The sequence below is a fragment of the Sceloporus undulatus genome, chromosome 5 (assembly GCF_019175285.1).
Source record: "Sceloporus undulatus isolate JIND9_A2432 ecotype Alabama chromosome 5, SceUnd_v1.1, whole genome shotgun sequence".
Classification (NCBI taxonomy): domain Eukaryota; kingdom Metazoa; phylum Chordata; class Lepidosauria; order Squamata; family Phrynosomatidae; genus Sceloporus; species Sceloporus undulatus.
The window spans coordinates 139,661,945-139,681,621 of record NC_056526.1 but is presented as its reverse complement, the minus strand read 5'-3'; the positions used below and the strand labels follow the sequence as shown (position 1 = coordinate 139,681,621).

Here is a 19,677-nt window from a genome sequence, read left to right as displayed (position 1 = left end):
TTGATCTATTTATTAATTTCTTAATGAAGCTGCAAACCGGGGGGGGGGGGGGGGATAGACAAGGATGGGAACAGCTGTAGTCAGTGATCTATCTCCAAGACCACCTTCGCAGCCTCCCCTGGGCAATAGCACCTGAGCCCCAACAGTAACCCAAAAGCTGGGTTATCCATTGGTCAACCCACATCAGGAAGACTAACATGAAAGTCCTCCCAATGCCCAAGAATTAAAGAGAGTTCATCCTCCATGTTGGCCCAAGGGGTGTCTCGTTCCCCACCTCCCAGGTCCCAAGGCCCAAAGAAGTGGTTCTGTAGACCTCCCTTCCACCCAAACGGTGTCCTAGGTGCTCACCGAAATCCAAATTTCTTTCAAATCATGCCAAATCAAGCTACTGTATTTTAGAAACCACCCAAGCCAATTTCCCAAGGTCTGTCTGGAAACAGTATGGTGTAGGTGAAAAAGCCTTTGGAAAGGGGGAAAATTCCTACCCGGCTCCGAAGCAACCAAAGTTAACTTCACACTGCACCAGCGGTGGGAGTGTGGGTCAATTGCAAAATTGAAGCGAAGAAGCTGGGGGCAGCAGACCATAAGTCGGCTCTGGCCACAGCTCCAAAATTTTCCAGCCTCATAAGTGCTGAGGCATCTTTTAAAGTCCAACCCCTTGCTATGCAGGAACTCACGATCAAAGCACCTCTGACAGATGGTTATCCAGACTGCTTAAAATCCTTCAAAGGAGACTCCACTACATTCCAAGTCAGCATGCCCCATTATCAAACAGCTTTTGTCAGAAAAGTGGGATGGAATCTCTTTTTCTGTAGTATGAATCAATTGCTTACTCTCTGGAGCTGCACAAAACGAATTTGCTCCTCGTTCAGTATGACATCCTTGAAAATATTTTAAAAGGGCTATCATATCACCTCTTAACCTTCTCTTTGCCGGTTAAACATACCCAGCTCCCTAAGTCTCTCCACACAGAACATGATTTCCTGACCTTTCATCATTTTGGCCATCCTCCTCTGGACACTCTCCAGCTTGTCAACATCTCTCTTGAATTGTGGTGCCCAGAACTGGACACAGTATACCTGGTGAGGTCTGACCAAAGCAGAATTGAGTAGTACTATTACTTCCCTTGATCTAGACACGATACTTCTATTAATGCAGCCTAGAATCACATTAGTTTTTTTAGTTCCCATATACTGTTGACTCATGTTTAACTTATAGTCTACTAGGACTCCTAGATACCTTTCACAAGGACTGTTATCAAACCAGGCATCCCACATCCTATATCTGTACATTTTATTTTATTTTTTTCTGCCTTTGTACAGTGCGCCCGCGCCATATGCGGGTGCGCCATACGCAGCCTTGAGCATACGCGCTCAAGCTGCGGGGCTCACGCAGGGCAGCGCGTCCCATTCAATTGAATGGGTGCGCGCGCCTGTTGTGCCCCACGCGCACCCGCGCTGCCACGCACGAGCCCCATTGTTTCCAATGGGGCTCGAGCATAGGCGGAATTCGCCTTACGCAGAGGGATCCGGAACGGATCCCCCGCGTAAGGCGAGGACGCAATGTACCTTAAAATTCTCCGTGTTGAAATTCATTTTGATAGTTTTGGCTCAGCTTTCTCTTTTTTTTCCTATTTCTATTAGTGAACGTAACATAACATAGCCAAAATAAGCACCACATAACATAATTTGTGAAATAAAACAGACATATAAACACTTTGAAGGCTGTTTTACATTCATTACATATATTATATATTTTATTCCTTCAGTTCTTTCTGTTCTAACAATGCTTGGCATTGATACTGTATAAATTACTCTTACTGTTCTTTTCTCTAGAATTAAACCTACTTGATACTATCTTTCATGATTCAACCAATATAAATTTGAAATACAGTGGTACCTCGGGATACGAATTACCCAGGTTACGAAATTTTCGGGATACGAAAAAATCCCATAGGGAATTATTGTTCCGGGTTACGAATGTTTTTTCGGGTTACGAAAAAACTTCGGCGCTATTTTAAAAGGAACCGCGGCTTTTCCCCATTAGCGCCTATGGCATTTCGGCTTACGAAGGCTTTTCGGGTTACGAAAGCGGCCGCGGAACGAATTAAATTCGTAACCCGAGGCACCACTGTATACATGCATGCAGTATTTACTTTTCATTAGTCATTGAAACCAATAATTGTTATTTCTCCCCATGTGTTACTTAGATATTTCATTACTGGGTCCCAATTTCCTACAAATCTACCTGGACTTTCATATTTCATTAAAACATGTCACTTTGTCTAATTCTGCCATCTCAAGAAATTTTAGTGTCCAAACTTGTAATGAAGGGACTGAATTGATCAATTTTGGCCCAGCTTTCTAATCTATTAAGGTCATTTTTAATTTTGATCTTGTCCCCTGGGGTATCTCTCCTAATTTGGTGCCATCTTCAGATTTGTTACGTATGCCCTCTGTTCCTTCATCTAAGTAATTGATACTGGGGCCAAGATAGAACCCTGTGGCACTCCACTAGTCACTTCTGTCCAGGATAAAGAGGAGCCATTGCTGAGCACCAATTGCTGAGCAATTTCCTTCTTTTTCCTTTTGATATGGCCATACAGTAACCAAAAAAGCCCTTTCTGTTCTTTAGACATCTATCCCAGTTTCTTGAGGAACTTCCCATTTTTCTTCTTCACTGGAATAGTTTGAAGTTGTGCCTTCAATATCTCCCTTTTAAGAAACTCCCATCTCTTATGAACCCTTCTCCCTTAGTGTTTCTGACCATAAGATCACATCCAGTATTTCCCTAAATTTACTGAAATGAGCTCTCCTAGTAAAATGTGTGTCTGATTATGCTTGACTGTCAAACAAATTCAAGGAGAACATGATTCTTCCTAAGGATCCCGCCACTTCCCCTCCTTTAACCAGGTCATCACTGTGGGATAGGATCAAATCTAAAATTGCTGAACCCTTGTTGCCTCTTCCACATTCTGGTCAATTATGTTATTTGCATATCAAGTGAGGAGTTTGTTGAACATTTAAAAAGTGTTAAGGTCCAACGAAGAGTTTGAATTCCAGGGAATATTAGGATAGTTGAAATCCTCCATTATCACTCTCTCTCTCCTTACTGTTCAGGGAAAGCCTCATCCACATCTTAAGTCTGGCTTGGGAGTCTGTAGTAGACCCCCAACATGACATCTCTGTTGTTTCTCTCTCCCTCAGTTTTTACCCAGATACTCTCAACCTGACTTCTGGGATTTAAGCCATCAATCTCTTCACAGGTGCAATCAGTTCTTAACATATGATGTTACGTCGTCTTTCCCGTTTGCTCTGTTTCTCTGATACAAGGCTATATCCTTCTATGACTTCATTACAATCATAAAACTCATCCTAACAGGTTTGAATGATACCTATTACATCTTATTTGTTTTGTTATGAGTTCAAATTTGTCTTGTTTATTTCTCATGCTCTGTACATTAGTATAGATACATCTAAGACCAGGGACCATTCCCCATAGCTGCCTATTTAAATTTTTCTTCCCACTGTTAGGTTCATGTACTGTTTGCTTTCTATAGCAATTCCAGCTAAAGTGGATTAAATAAATCACTACCTGAGTGCTAATCCGTCATTCCCACTGATCCAGCATATCTACTCTAGTAGGGACTAACAAATTGAGGCCTAAGTTTAGTTTCTCTCTTGATCATGTTAACCCTTAAGTCTTCCACACTTTTCATGTCAAACTAGCTTTGGATGTCCAACTGAAATATTTTGAGTGTTCTTAAATGAGACACATGAGGCTCTCTTCATTCAGATCCATGATAATAATACACTATAGTGTAGGTGCATGTATTTCTTCAAAATGCTGTTCACCCTCCATATCCACAGATGCTTAGCAATAGCAGCTTACATACTGCTTCATACCGCACTCAAGTTTTTAAGTGATTTACAATTGTAAGCTAATTGCCCCCATCAAGCTGGGTACTCATTTTAGTGACCTCGGCAGGATGCAAGGCTGAGTGGATCCTGAGGCCCTAGCTGGGATTGAACTCACAATCTTGTGGTTTGTGAGCAAGTGACTGCAGTACTGGCATTCAGCCACTGCACCACTTGGCTCCTAAAGGTTCTTTATCCATGGATTCAACATTCCATGGCTTGAAAATATTTTAAAAATATATACATTCCAAAAAGCAAACCTTGACTTTGTTTTTATATATGGGACACAATTTCATAACATCACTGTATTTAATGTGGCTTGAGCATCCATGGATATTGGTTTCCCCAGGGGGTCCCAGAACCAAACCACAGCCAATACTAAGGGCTCACTGTATAGAAAAAGTAAAGCTACTTATTCCCACTAGGGCTTCCTACATTAACTACGCAGAACATGAACCAAATTCTGACATGTCACCCAGTATGTTAAATAGGCTATCCTGCTATTACATACTACTGTTTGGATGCTAAAGAAAGATGCACAAATTTAAATCTGGAGAAATATGCATACGCTTCCTGAGCTGGGTAGGTTTGAAACTGCTCAGATCTGGCAGGGCTACACAATAATTTTATTTTATGAACCAGCAATTAGTTACAAATCACTTAATGGTATACTGAATATGTAATCTGGAATTTCAAGATCCTGGATTTATTCTTCGTTATAGGTATTAGGTGTTATCCAAAGACATTATGAATAACACTGTTTTTATAATAGACATTTGTGTGTTAGTTTAAATCTGCTACTACAGACATAATGTAGATTAAAAATGATACATAATCAACAATTTGGATTACAAAATTTCAATAAAGACATATAGCCATGTTTAATTCTTTCCAGTTTTCAATATAAAATGTATATTTTAATTTTACTTAAACATTACTTAATTTAACGTTTATATGTTTGTACACAACATAAACTATCCTCCCCTCCAAAACATAAGAAAATACCTGAGAAAATATAATTTATACAACATTCAGGCAGGAAATCTGATGTTTTCAAGACCACTGAAAGGAGTGAAGGACAGGTCAGTCTAAGGATTAATTCTCATAAAAAGAGGTAGTTTATGGAGGTGGTAGTGGGGGTGGAGGCGGTGGGGGTAGAGACAACAGTGACAACAAAGGATCACATATATTCTGGGTATACCCAGGAGACCATCCCCAGGTTACAGATGGTTGTGGGGGTGGAAAATTAGCCTGATTATTCACAGTTTCAAATAGTGGGGGAGGAAAGGAATGCTGGTGTATTATCAAATTCTCTGGTCTCTGCTGCTGACAAAATTCTGAAGGTTTCCATGGTTCAGCATAGTGATAAGAATAATGCTGTGGAGTGCTTGCCTGAGGTCTAAAAAAGTGTGGAGGTGGTGAAGGATGTGGGAATCTTCTGTTTGAAAAGGTGGGATGAGGTTCTCTCTTACAATATCCTTCTGAATAATCTGAAGAATGCTGCTGTTGTCCGGGGTGGTAATAAATTCCATTATCATCTATAGAAAGAGAAGAAAATGAATAGATTAATGGCACTAGATTATTCTGGGATGTGTGAAAACATGTGTGCCACATCCAATAATAAGGCAGTTGATGCTAATTTTTTAAAGATATAATAAATTGAGTCCCACTACTTTCAGCCTGTCATGCAGTGGCCCTGTCCTCAATATCAATTATCTCTCAAACAGCACTGTTCTTTTTCTTTAACTTACAACTGGCACATGTGAAAGTACAAAGGGAAAAGAATATATGAACTGTGAAGCTATATGAATGGTAAGTTGAATGAAGAGTTGTACTCGAGAACCATTTTAAGGCCTGTTGGTTGTCTCAGAGAAGCCAAGGATGAACTCTGGAAGACAGAACTGAGCAGTCCAAGACTATCATTCTTTCATCCAGCAATTTTTTCCTTGTTTGTATGTAAGCCCCACAAGTTGTTAGGGACAAGAGTATTACACATGCAATACAGGAAGGGATACAAGTAATAATTTTAGCCATTGATGGTGGGCATTTATCTGAGATTGGGGACCACACCTCAAAACTAAAAATTCCCTCAAATTTATTGCTACAAAATATATCCTGAAATGCCCTATAAGGCTTGGGGGCAACTGAGGCTGCTTCAGACTCACAAGATGCCTTTTTTTCCAAGCAGGAAATTATCTAGAAAGTAAAATATCCCACAACAGTACCATAATATGGTAAAATTCCAACTATGTATCTGGGTGGAGGCATTTGTGGCAAAAAGGGGGGAGGGATTCAGGGGGTTACATACAGCCTGCAGGCAAGACTCTTCCCACCCTTAATCTAGGCCAGTGTTTCTCTGTCCTGGTTCAGCATTGTCTTTAATATTTTCAGGGAAAAGAACCCCATATAGGGAGTGCTTAAGTGCACTGATAAGCGGTATGGAAATGCTATTGCTATAAACTCCTCTAGCCAACCATTTCACTTCCTGACCTATGATATGGGTTATCTGATTAGAAAAAAAAATAAAGCACACTTAATGTGGTTTAAATAATAACTTCAAAGCTTTTAAGTGGAAATGTATTACAGTTGGACCTTCCCTTACGTGGGGGATCCGTTCCAGACCCCGTCGCGCAAGGGAAATTCTGCATGAAGTCAAGCCCCATTAGAAACAATGGGGCTTGTTCTCACGGTGCGCACCCAGCGCACGCCACATTGTTTCTTCCGGGGCGCGAGAGAAGCCTTTCCGGCATGGCTCCCAGCATATGCTGGAAGCCGCATATAGTGCGCCCACTAGTATATTTTCATTTTTATTCTATACTCACCATGCACTTCTTTTATACAGTGTGCCCTTCCCTCACACGGGGGATCCATACCGGACCTCCCTCCATAAGGGAAATACCATGTTTGCTGGAGCCCCATTGAAAAAAATGGGGCTCATGCCCATTGCCTTTTCCAGCACGCGGCTTTCAACATAAGCTGAAAGCTGCGTATGGCATGGCTGCATATGATGTGGGCACACTGGGCTGTTTCTTAAATTTAAAGGGTAAAGACACTGAAAACTATAAGCACACTAATTTATAACACATCAAACACAATGTGCATGATATGCTGTATTTTTTCACACCTGTATTTACAATGGAGATTAACTCTTTCACTGAAACCTTCAGTTTCACAATCACCAGCTGTAAAATTTCTTGACTAAATATTGGCGGGTTACAAACGGCCCTCAAGGGGCCGTTTTCCCGCCGCCGCCATTCGCTGCGCAGGGAAGCCCCAGCTGTCAGACTGCGAGGCTTCCCTGCGCAGCAAAAAAGGAGCAGCAAAATGCCGCTCCTTTTTTGAACGCGGAAGTGGCGCCGCGAGGGGTGGAGTGCGCCCTCGCGACGTCACTTCCGCCACGACACGTCTGGATGCACAGCGTCCAGTACGTCAGCATGGCGGCACCCATGTGGATGGGCACTGCAAAAAAGTACGCGCTCCACGCGTACTGGGAGGAAGGGCCGTCAGGAAGGTAAGAACCTTCCTAACCCTAATACGGCCCTTCCTAACCCTAGTACGCGCGGAGCGCGTACTTTATGGCGGTTTGTAACCCGCCATTGTCTTGCTATCCATTCAATGACATTAATTAATCTTGTGGCATCTACAAATATGCAACTTACCATACTTATTATAGTCTTCTAGTGACCTTAATTTCTTTCTTCTTAATTTCTGAGATTTCTTCTGTTGCTTTGCTGCTCGCTCTTTTTCATCATCACTGAACTCTAAAGCCTGCATTAGAATACTTAGAGTTAACAAAACTGGGAACTGATGAAAATAACAATACTGCACTTACATTGTTTTTAAAGAACAATTATTATTTAAGCTAGTGGCCATAACATCTGAACTGCATTTTGTATTTAATTTTCTGATTCAGTCCCATACTGGTGTAGTCCTATACGCCAACATACAGGCTAACAACTTGTCTATATAATTCCTAAAGTTTTACTGAAAAATGTAAATCATATCAAAGTCTACTAACTTTGGACTTCTAATGCTAGAAAGCATTAAAACATGGTTGTTCAAGCTTTCTAACACATAAAATGTTTCACAGTATTAATAAGGAGGATTCATTTTTCATTACAACATTAATGCAAAAATAAATGTTTTCTGTTTGCTTGTTTTTCCCCCTCAACTCTGGTAAGCAATAATCCTTCTAAGTGTCCCTGCTCTCTTTCTCAGCCTGCCATCTCCATAGTCTCGTATTCTTTAGTCTCGTGTTACTTTCCAGCCCTGTTTCTTGTTTGTTCAACATTTGTGCTATGTATGAGACTGGAGGCTGGAGACATCTGCAAGATCAACAAGCAAAAAAGCTGCAGACACCACCTCAAAGGTGGAAGCAGGCAGATGGCAGCAAAAACCTTTGGGTTTTGGAGGTTTCCTTATTGGGAATGTGCAACCTGTATAGGATTCCATGTAGAAAATGATACTGATCATGTACATTTATTTACTTTATTACAGGGATGGGCACAGTCAAAACCCTCCCAATCTTTGAGAGGCTGCGCCTGCTTTCCATTCCATCTCCCTCACAATAACAACAAAATGCTATGACTGACAGTGAGAGAGAAGAAGAGGAATACACAGCTTCACGCTTTCTAAAATGCTTTGATTGCAAAGCAAAGACACTGGGGGATAGTGACTGGTCAATCTGCTCCCAGGGCCTCTAGAAGTAAGCAAGCCATTTTTGAAGAGGGAACGACCATGCTTCCTTTGTTGAGAGGAGGAGATGCAAAGCTGCAGATTTTCTTCTGCTCCCAGCAAGGTAAGTGTTACCTGCTCTCTTTTAACATGCGATGCTCGCTCCTGGGCTTCTGGAAGCAAGCCAGGCATTTTTAAAGGAAGCACCCATCATTTCTATACTTGGGGGAGATGATAATAAGCTGTTCACTTCTCTTAATGTGTATTGCTCTCTGTGGCAACCTTCAACAGCCAAAATAAGGCTGAATGGGATAGGGAAGAAGCACTGAGAAAGCATAAATAGAAGTTTGGCAGCATGCAATCTGTGGACCACCATATTTCCAGTGGAAACAGCTTTCTCCATTACAGAGATGGGGAAGTACCTAAAGATCAAAGGCAATGCACTTTCTTACTGTAGACTAGGGATGGAAATCATGTGACCATTGAGATGTTGATGAACCACCAGTCCCAAAAGAACCAATAGTGAGGTATAATGGGAGTTACATCCATTAACATCTAACCCTGCCATTCATTAAAACCTTTCAGAAGCTTAAGAATTTTACTTTAAAAATTCAGGATTCAAAATAAAAAATTAAAACATAAATTCTATAAAAACCCAAACTATTCCTTGAAAAGATGCAGACCTAATTTATAAGGCCCTGTGTCGAGAGAGAGAGAGAGAGAGAGAGAGAGAGAGAGACAGACAGACAGACAGACAGACAGACAGACAGACAGACAAGCTACAAGTTATCATTCAGATAAAAAAGCAAGTTTCTCCAGGGAGGTATTTCATTTTCTAACACTAAAAAATTAATACAAAACTACAGATACTTGTTAACTGATTTTTTTCTACATACAGAACTCCTCAAATATAGCTGAAGTGCACTTTAAACTGGAACCATTTGTACACATTCAAGTGTAAATTCATTACACAAAGGATGTTACTTACCTCAGGAGGTGGCTCTGAATCATTCATCCATGATGCATCTGATCCTTTCTCTCTAAAAGATGAGACAAAGAGAAAAAGTCCACAGACTGGACACTAGCTGCACATGCAAATTTGTTGCCCATTTGAGAGCCTCCAGAAAAGATCGGCTACAAAACCCAAATAGTATTTTAACATCTGAACACTAATTCTCATGGGTGAAGAAAAAGCATGGAAAATAGATAACAGCTTTCAAATATTTCTTCTGTGAGGGGGACTACCTCATGTAAAGAGAAAATTAAAAATTTGCCTTACAACTGCCAAAAGCATGAACCTGATATCAGTTTCAAATCTCACCATGGCCACAAATGTGCTAGATGCAGTTGTTCCCAAATTTTGACTGTCACCCAAATGGCTTTTCTTTAGCCACCCCTAGACTGTGGAACAAACTGTCAGAAAAGATTCAACAGCTGGATATGCTGTTTGAATTTAAAACAGCATTAAAGACTAGTCTCTTCCAGCAAGCTTATCCAGATGTTTTTTTTAAAATGAATTTTAAACTATGGACTGATTGTTTTAATATGTATTAATCTTACATGTTCTTTTAAACTGATGCTATGTATTTTAGCTGTCTTATGTGTTTTTAACTTGATATTATGTCCTATTAACTCATGTTATGTGTTGTATTTTAATCCATTACTGTTCCCTGTCTGGATCCATGGAGATATGCAGGAAAGACAGAAGCAACAGGGGTCAAAACTGTATTAGAAAGTTGAGGTTAAAAAATATAACTTATTTAGAGTCCAGACTTACGGTTTTATTTTTTCTGGAAATATATACTGGGTGAAGCTCTCAACCGATGGAGCAAAGTACATAGCATCATGTACTTTAATATCTTTAGATTCAATATGCTCAGGACTGTTAAACTGCAGTACATAAAATGGATGAGATACAGGACCAAATACCTCAAAGATCTGCAAGACAATAAATGTTAAAGCTTAAAGAAACATAACAAGTTATATAATTACAGGATACCCCCTATTCTCACTGGGAAGGCAAACAAGTGAATGGTGGAACGTAACATAAAAGGCCATAAAAGGAACCCTGCAAGGTGTAAAAAATAGCTTCAAATTTAGTGTTTCTGGAACCACTTTGGAAAGCATTTTAAGGGTCACAATCTTTTTCCCTCTTAAAAAAAGGTAAGAATGCTACCAAAAAAATATATTTATTAATACTTTTTGAAAACACAGATGATGCATTTACATGCAGAATTCTCATTTGGTTATGTGTGCGTATGTGCCTCCAAATCACCTGCAGCTGTCAAGATCAGACAAGATCTGGTATCTTTAGGGATAAAGTATAAAACCAGACTCACAATTTTATTACATGTCAAATGGTACAATTCCAAATCTCACATTGTGGCATGTAGCCATCTAAATCCTCTCTCATGGTATATACTGCTTTTGATATAATTGAATTAAAAACTAAGGACTCCAAATTCACAGCTGTTATCTGGCAGTCTCAGAATTCTACCATCTGGACTGTGCCTTACTTATTACACTCAGCTGAACTTTTCCAGGTTTTGCCTTCACTGGCAAGAAATGCCTTAAGGGCCATTCAGCAGTACAGATTTTTGATTTATTTATGTAAGGATTTATATCCTGCCCTTAGACAGCACATTTACACAGCACTCCGAATATGGGTGGTTTTAAAGACCAGACTGAACTTCAGAATAAAAGAATGAGTAAGCTCCCTAGAAACAAAGCACTGACCCTCATCTCTGTGAAAATAAAATGAAAGCAGGAAGGTCTTCTCTGTACTTCTCTAAATATTTAGAGATGAAGATATTTATTTATAAAAAATAAACTCATTTTAGCAAGAAAGTCATATATATATTCCCTGAAATGTGCTATTCTTATAAAATATACTGAGTGGCAAACTACACAGACTATCTGCCCCACCAATGAATTTCAGTATCTTAAACTAAAATAAGCTACTTTTTTTTTAAAAAAAGCAACAACTTTCTGTATAAGTTTTAAAATCATCAAGATACTATGCAACAGAGGAGTTAAAACTGACTTTATTTTTTACAAAAAAAAAAAAATATTATTCAGGATTTAAACATACCATTTACAATCCACAACAGTCATGAGGTCTATCAGAACTGCTAATACTAGTAATACTGATGACAACAACAAACAATGAAGCACCTATAACCTAAAATATTCATTTGACCTTGTTTCTTTCTTAGGCTAAATCCAATGTCATTCCAACACAGAGTAGACCCATTAAATTGATAGGAACTTTTAGTTGACAGCAGTTTCAGTCCAATTGATTTCAATGGGTCTACTCTAATTAGGACTAATATTAATTTCTTTGCTGTCATGTAAATTTTTTTGTCTAGATTATGCTGCTGTTACTTTTATCTGTTTTGATCTTTTTGTAGTTGCTCAAAGGTTCCTTCTTATACAATATATAGTATAAATTACTAACAATTATATCTGTTCAGTTGTGTTTGTCTCCTCACCCACCAAAAAACGTTTGAACACCCGTAACAATTAGTAAATAAAAATTAGGAGCCCTGGTGGTGCAGTGGTTAAATACAGCCACTCACTCAAAACCATAAGGTTGTGAGTTCAATACCAGCAAAAAGGCTCAACTTTAACTCAGGCCTGCATCCTTCCAAAGTTGCTAAAATGCATACCCAGATTGTTGGGGGCAATTAGCATGCAGTTGTAAACCGCTTAGACACTGTTAGTTCAGTATGAAGCAGTATATAAATGAAGCTGTTTGTTTTTTTTGTTTTTAAAAATATCTAGAAACCTATCATGTCCAGAGTGCAAAGATGCAAGAACTACATTATAGTCACATGATTTGCTCACCTTTCCAACTGAGCGACGATCGTCTTTGAAAAGTACAGTATCTTCATTTACAGGTGGCAGCCCTTTTTGGGACTCAACAATTACTAAAATGAAAATATTATAATGCTGAAAAGGATTTTGTAATTATTTCAAAAAGGAAGGTAAAAAGTATTATATCTACTAAAGATGTATTGATGTCAGATCTGCCATAACAGCTCTTAACTCTAATAATGATCTATAGCTAATTACAAAAGGAAGCAAATCAGCACTGAAGAATATCATAACCTGTACTAAAACACCAAATTACATTCAGTGCCCAGCTCACAAATGTAATGTATATAATTACAGTTCAGAAATGAGGCATATATTGAACTGAAAACTGAAATAACTGCAATGTCTATTTGTTGACATACAAAATTCTTGCCAACTCGTATATGACTACTAGTAGCACAGCAGCAATTTAGAGTAGTGTAGGCTATGCTATACAGTCCTAGCAGGAATTCCCCTTGGGACACAATGGAAGAAGAAATAAGCTATAATTTAGCTATTTGTGTCCAAAGATATTCTACTTGAGTTGGAGTGATGAGCTCTTGAGATTAAAAATAGGCAAACCAGGGCTTGCCTTTTATATGCAAGACTAAAGTAGTAAAGAAAATAAATTTCAAAGTTAATAAAATAAAATTGTACTAGCAATAGCAAGCACATTTCTATAGTGCTTACCAATGTATTAAGTGGTATAAAAAGTGTAAGCCAACTGTCCCCAACCATCTGGGTATTAATTTTAGTGACCTACAGAAGGATGTCAGGCTGAGTCACCTGGAGCCCCTGGTTGGTACTGAACTCACAACCTTGTGGTCTGTGAGTGAGCAGCTGCAATACAGGCATTTAACCACTGCGCCAGCAAGGCTCTATGTGTGGCAAGACAACCAGTGGACTATGACTCTCAAGACCAGGGTTTGAATTCCCATTTGGGCCATCACATTCTTTTAGTCTCAGACGAAGGCAAAGGCATCTCCCCCAAACATCTGCTAATGTTAACTACAATCTAAGCACACAACAGGCTTTCTAATTTGTAGCAATAAACAATGATAAAGCAATAATATGGGGCAGAGTGGATATTAATGATAGTTGACTTGAAGGAACACAACAACAACAAATATTTTCTCAGCAGCTTGATCATATAGTGAGATGAATTAGCTTAAAATATACAATTGTGCACCTTGTGGTAAATCATGAAATTTGGCATGAGCTTGCTTACTAAATATTAAATAGATTTGAGTGTTCAGATATTCAGCACTGTTCAACTGGCTTCAGAAAACAATATCAGTTATTTTTCAAAATGGTGGCTGTGTACAAGTGCATTGTGGGGAAAAAACCAAGTTTTAACTTATTTGTAACCTATTTATTATATGTTACATTTAAATGTTACACTGGATAATACAATTCCAACACCAACATTTTACTCAAAGGTATTTTACTCAGCAAGATACATAACAGTTACTTTTACTCAGCAATATATACATGCATGTACTGTTTTGGACTTGTTTAGACGTGCAGACAAATGAAATAATTGAAAAGCTATCTAATGTCTACACTAAAAACATAAGGCATTAAATAGAAATCAGCAAACAGAAATAGAAAGGTATGGATTTTCCATAGGAAAATGTTTTCATTTTAAAAGGAAACCATATGTATCACATGCTTACCTAGATGACCAATGATGCTGGAAATCTTCCCAAAAGGCATCAGTTCAACAGATTCAGGCAGAATTATTGTCACATCTTCGACACAAAGTGGTTCTTGCTGGATGAAAAGTTTATGATTAATTTTCACCTAGAGTAACTATCCTGAATATTCTGAAAATTTTATATTGGTCTTTGTGAAATGCATGTAACTCTCAGATCTACTGGTCAAACCACTGTATGCACTGTGATACATACTGTGCCCATGAGAAATCAAGTTACAAGAGGTCTCTTCAGGCTGTCTCCCTCCAGATCCCTAAAGCTATCAAACATTGCACAAACACAGCAGCCTCCTATCACATGAGCCTATAGCTGGGGAAAGGAAGGGAGAGATTCTACAGCACATGTCCAGGTCGAATGTAAGTGAGCAAGGGGTCGTTTGGCACTGGCTGACATTGTTAAAATGCAACTAGATAAATAGGTTCCACTCCAGTGAGGAGGTAACAACTTTTGGTGCAATCATGCTGGCCACATGACCACCAGAGTAGTCCTCGGACAACGCTAGTTCTTTGGCTTAGTAATAGAGATGAGCACCGCCCCCTACAGTCGGTTATGACTAGACATTCATGTCAAGGGACTACCTTGACCTTTTAACATTAAGTTGGGACCCCAAAAGATCAACAGGGGAATGGGAAAGATAGCCTGTACTGAAATAAAATGTGTCCTCAAATCCCATGCAATCCCAAAGTCAAAAGAGTCCCGTGGGTAAGCTCACAGGTCCTTTTTCATGCAAGAAACGCTGTTTCGGACACTTTTTGTTCTATTCAGAAAATAATGGGAAATGCTCATAATTTAAAAAATCAAGGAAAACTAAGATTCAAAACTGGTTCCCTTTTAGTGTTGTTGAGGACAAAACTGAATATTATAAGTAGGAGACAAGGTATCTAATCCAGGATTTGGAAGAGAAGTAGTTGAGTTTCCATACATAAGGTCTCCCCTGCAAATACCTATTCCTCAGCCTATTTGTACATGATGCTTTTCCAACTAATTTCTGAATCCTAAAGGAAAATAACTGTAAATGCTTGATACAGACATTTCCAAGAATCAATACACACAGGAGGCTCTAAATACCCTTTACTTCAAGCCTTCCTCCCATGTTGAATATCCCTCTGCCCAAATGTTTCCACTATCTTGCAGAGAACAGCTTTAAATCATGTATTTTTCCAAGGGCACATTAATTTTGCCTTGTAACAGCACAGAGAAGAGTCTTAGACATACTTACTTTAGCCATTTCGCCATTTTTTGTAGTGCTGCAACAGTTATCTTCATTCTTATTTTGCTGATCAACATCATCTTCAGACAGCATTGGAAGACAGGAAGAAGAGGAGGAGTCAGAAGATGAACTGTCTGTATCAGTATCACTGCACAAGAGTGAAATTTTATTTTTCAACATATATCCTTCCACAGTGTTCAAATCATTCCTCAGGTATGTTATTTGTATCATGAAAGTAAAAAATGATGTGTGCATAACAGCCCTGTTATGACAGTGAGCACAGAGCCATAAACTTGGTCATGGTAGCTTACTGAGATGTATGCTTGCTACTAAAACAGAGAATGTCCTAATTCTTGAAGTATTTTGAATGATTGTAGGAAAATGCAACCTTTCTCCTCAGTTCCATACTTTGGTCAGGAGGCAGAGTTTACGCCTGAAGCTCTGAGACTTGCTTAGTAACAAGCAAGATTCTTTGAAAGCACTCTCTTTGTTAAAGAATAAGATAAGCGCTGAGACTAGCTACCTTGCTCTTTTTAAGGCTTTCCAAAGGTTATTAAAGGCTTATCCTTTTTTAAGACTCTGAAGAGTAGGGATTCCTATCAGAAAGTTCATCTAATACCAAAAATATATTTGTGTTCAATAAGAGATGTTTTGCCATGCAAAATAAGCTACACAGAGCTGCTGCAGAAGATAGGGATATCCTACAAGTAGTGCCAAAGGCAAAACACAGTCATACATAACTCTTTGAGGTCTAAAGAATAGCTTTTAAAAAGTTATTAAGTCTGATGGTGCTGAACAAATAAAGCTGAGGATCCCCTAACTGCTATGTCACTTTTGCTTCACAAAGTCAAACACTAAATATTATTTGTACCACTGAACACTTTCGAATTTTTGTAACATCACCAGGTTAATTATTCAGGGAGAAAACATGCCCAGCAATGTCCAGGCCTCCCTCCGTTTTCACAGGGATCCATTATGCCCCCCCCCCAAAATGGAGAATTGTGCATATTCAAGCCTTATTGGCTTGAATGGACATGCGTACCTGTGGGCACATGCCCTATTTTAACTCCCTCCATTCGTCTCCCATGGATAGTCAAGGGACTCCGATACCAAGTCTCCGAGAACGGAGGGAGAATTGTAATTTATGGCAATGAAATCAGAAAATGGGCAGGAAACCCCAAAATATGCAACACAGCATTATCTCTTCATCCAAAACACTGAAATAACTTAACATAAACGCTAGGTAATTTTAAGCACCAAAATTAAATCCTGATCGGAGGTGAATGGATAAATCAAGGACAATCCTAACTTTGGTGTTCAGTTTTATATCTTTGCACTTCAGTATCTTGTCTAGTTCTTTCACAGCTGTCCTTCCCAATCCTAGTCTTATTGTGATTTCTTGACTGCCCTTTTCTGATCAATGTTTGAGCCAAGGCTTGGGGAATCCTTAACTATCTCAATTTCATCATTGTCTAGAAAGGCTGAATTTCTCTAACTCCTCTGTGGTCATTATTTTTGTTTTCTTAATGTTCAATAGTAAGCCTGCCCTGGCACTTTCCTCTCTGACCTTCTTTAGTAGTTGTTCCAAGTCTATGACGCTTTCTGCTAATAGTATGGTGTCATCTGCCTATTTTAAATTGTTGATGTTCCTTCCTCCTTCTTCACACTTCCTTCCTCCGAGTCTAAACCTGCTCTTTGTATGACATTTTCTGCATACAAATTGAACAAATTGGGTGACAGTATGCAGCCGTGCCTGACCCGATTGGGAACCATTTTGTTTCTCCATATTCGGTTCCGATGGTAGCCTCTTGCCCAGAATACGGGTTACTCAACAGGACAATCAAATGTAATTGTACACACAATTTTAAAAATCATTCTGGAGATTTTTCCAGAGTGGTAGAATTCAAAGATATAGCTGTGTTCGTCTGTGGAATCAGTCTGTACAAAGACGTTGGCAGCATGAGCTTTCCTAAACTCAAGAGGCATCTGAGAAAGTAGACTTTAGTCTAGAGAAGCTCATGCTGTGAACTTCTTTATTTGAGTTAGTCTCAAAGGTGCTACTCTACATACTGAGTCCATCATTTTTGTGATCTATGCAGTCAAAGGCCTTGCTGTAGTCTAGGAAGGCCATGCAGGTTTTCTTTTACAACCCCCTGGTGCACTCCATTATTCATCGTTTCCAATGTGATCCCTAGTGTCTTCCTTTCCTGAACCCAGCTTGCGCCTCTGCCATTCATACTTATATAATTCTTCCCATGTATATGTGAAATTCCAATACATAGTGAATTGCTGTGAATCTCAGGCATTTCCATTTGTGACTGAGAAAGAGGATAGAGAACCAATACACAGAAGAGCTATATAAAAGGGAAGAGAGGATGAATGACACATGGAGAGAAGAACCACTCCAAGCAACAGAAAAATAAACCACCAGGTAATACAAGGCCTACAGATTTCCTCCCCCTGAGAAATTTGCAAGGGCTGCATTCACACTGCAGAAACAATCCAATTTGACACCACTTTAACTGCCAGGGTTCAGTGCTATCCATCTCTGGGAACCATTTTATGAGAGATTTAACCTTTCTGTCAGAGAGAAACAACAACAAACGGCAGGTGCCACAACGAACTACAAATCCCAGGATGCCGTAGCATTGAACCATGGCAGCTAAAGGGGTGTCCAATTATACCATTTCTCCAATGCGGGGGCAGCCACAATCAGCCATTCTTGTAATGGTATGTATGGGTGCAATATTCATTTAGGCTCAATTAAATAAATACCAATGGCCCACTGTAATATAACAGAGGCCAAAAGATAGAGAGAGAGAGAGATATGCCATCCCTCCACATTTGTGGCTTTGACTTTTGCTGATTTGATTATCCAGAGATTTGATGACTATGTTCTCTCTAGGAACCTCTGGGTCCTCCAGGGCAACCACAGAGTTTCACTGGAGGAGGACCTAGAGATTCCTAGAGAGAACATGTTAATCAAATGCACAATGATGGAGGGATGGGTGTATACACACACACACACACACACACACCCAGGGCTTCCCCCACATGCACTGGCGTTGGGGGCACAGGACCCCAGTGAAAGTGGAAAGGTTAGGCTTTTGCCCCTCGGACTCTCTAGGCCCAAAACACGCCGCCGCCTTTAAGCGAGGGGATTCTGGGAATTGTAGTTTCGCCAGCCACTCCGCCTCCTCTGCCCGAGAGCTGTAGAGTCACAATAGCCCTGAGCCAGGGCAGCGGAAGCGGAGTCCAAAGAAGTAGTCAGCCACCCACCTTTCGGACTCGGAGTCCGACTCGGAGGAAGAGGCGCTGCTGCTGCTGCTGCTTTCCTCCTCCTCCTCCTCCGGGGCCACTGGGCTCATCCTCTCCGAGGGCCCATCCGCCTCCAGACTCGGGGAAGGAGCGGGAGCAGCCGGGGTGGGCTCCTCCTGGAGGGGGCTGTGCTGAGGCTCCTCGGCGGGTCCGGGGCCCGGCTCCCCTCCTTCTCCGCCATCTCCGAGCAAAGAGGGACCCTCCTTCTCCTCTTCCTTCACCGGAGGACTAGGTCCGAGCGGCTCCCCTTCGTTGCTCCCTTCAGTAGCAAGAAGCCCTGGTCCTGAGGGCGCCTCCGCCTCCGCCTCGCCGCCAGCCACGCTGAGCGTCTGCAGCTGCAAGCCATTCACCGCCGCCTCTGAGGCCTCCGGCTCCTCCATGTCGCCACGCGCGGCTCCCTAGTTACGACGTCACTTCCGGCCTGCTGGGGCTTTCTCCAACGGCTGCCGAGCGCCCTGGAGGCCGGGCGACTTCCTTTCCTTCATAATCATCTACTGCGCATGCGCCACTTCCAACGCTGACCCTACTTCCGCCCTTTTTTTGGACTTCAGTTCCCAGAAACCTCCGTCGACTCCGTCAATGGTCAGGGATTGTGGGAAGTGAAGTCCAAATGGTCTGAAGGAGAGTACTGGGAACTAGTACTACTGTGTAGATTATTATTATTATTACTAGTAGTAGTAGTAGTAGTATTCTGTACCCTGGCCCCTCATATAAAATGAAACACTGATTTGTACTGGTTTTTTTACATCCATATAATATATATTATATTATTCATAGTATATAACTTTTTAAAGTATTTATAATTTATAATATAATATATAATGTTATGCATAGTATATATCATTTTAAATTATTTATAATATTTATAATATCCTATAAAATTTCATATTATTTATAATATATAATATATTATAATATATATAATATGAGCAGAAAATTGACTTATAAAAAGAAAATGAAATACAACACATGATTTTGAGTCCTGTGT

At 40.0% G+C, this 19,677-nt stretch overlaps 1 protein-coding gene across 1 annotated transcript; it reads right to left on the bottom strand.

The window, feature by feature from the left end:
- Positions 1 to 4,522: 4,522 nt before the first annotated feature.
- Positions 4,523 to 19,203, bottom strand: NAF1 (nuclear assembly factor 1 ribonucleoprotein). The gene is made up of 8 exons (XM_042469322.1): positions 18,651 to 19,203; positions 15,381 to 15,519; positions 14,123 to 14,219; positions 12,438 to 12,520; positions 10,369 to 10,529; positions 9,580 to 9,631; positions 7,577 to 7,685; positions 4,523 to 5,455 (listed from the first exon to the last, which is right to left on the bottom strand). Exons 1-8 carry the CDS (start codon positions 19,067 to 19,069, stop codon positions 5,037 to 5,039), a joined length of 1,479 nt encoding a protein of 492 aa, XP_042325256.1. The 5' UTR covers positions 19,070 to 19,203; the 3' UTR covers positions 4,523 to 5,036.
- Between the last annotated feature and the right edge of the window lie 474 nt (positions 19,204 to 19,677).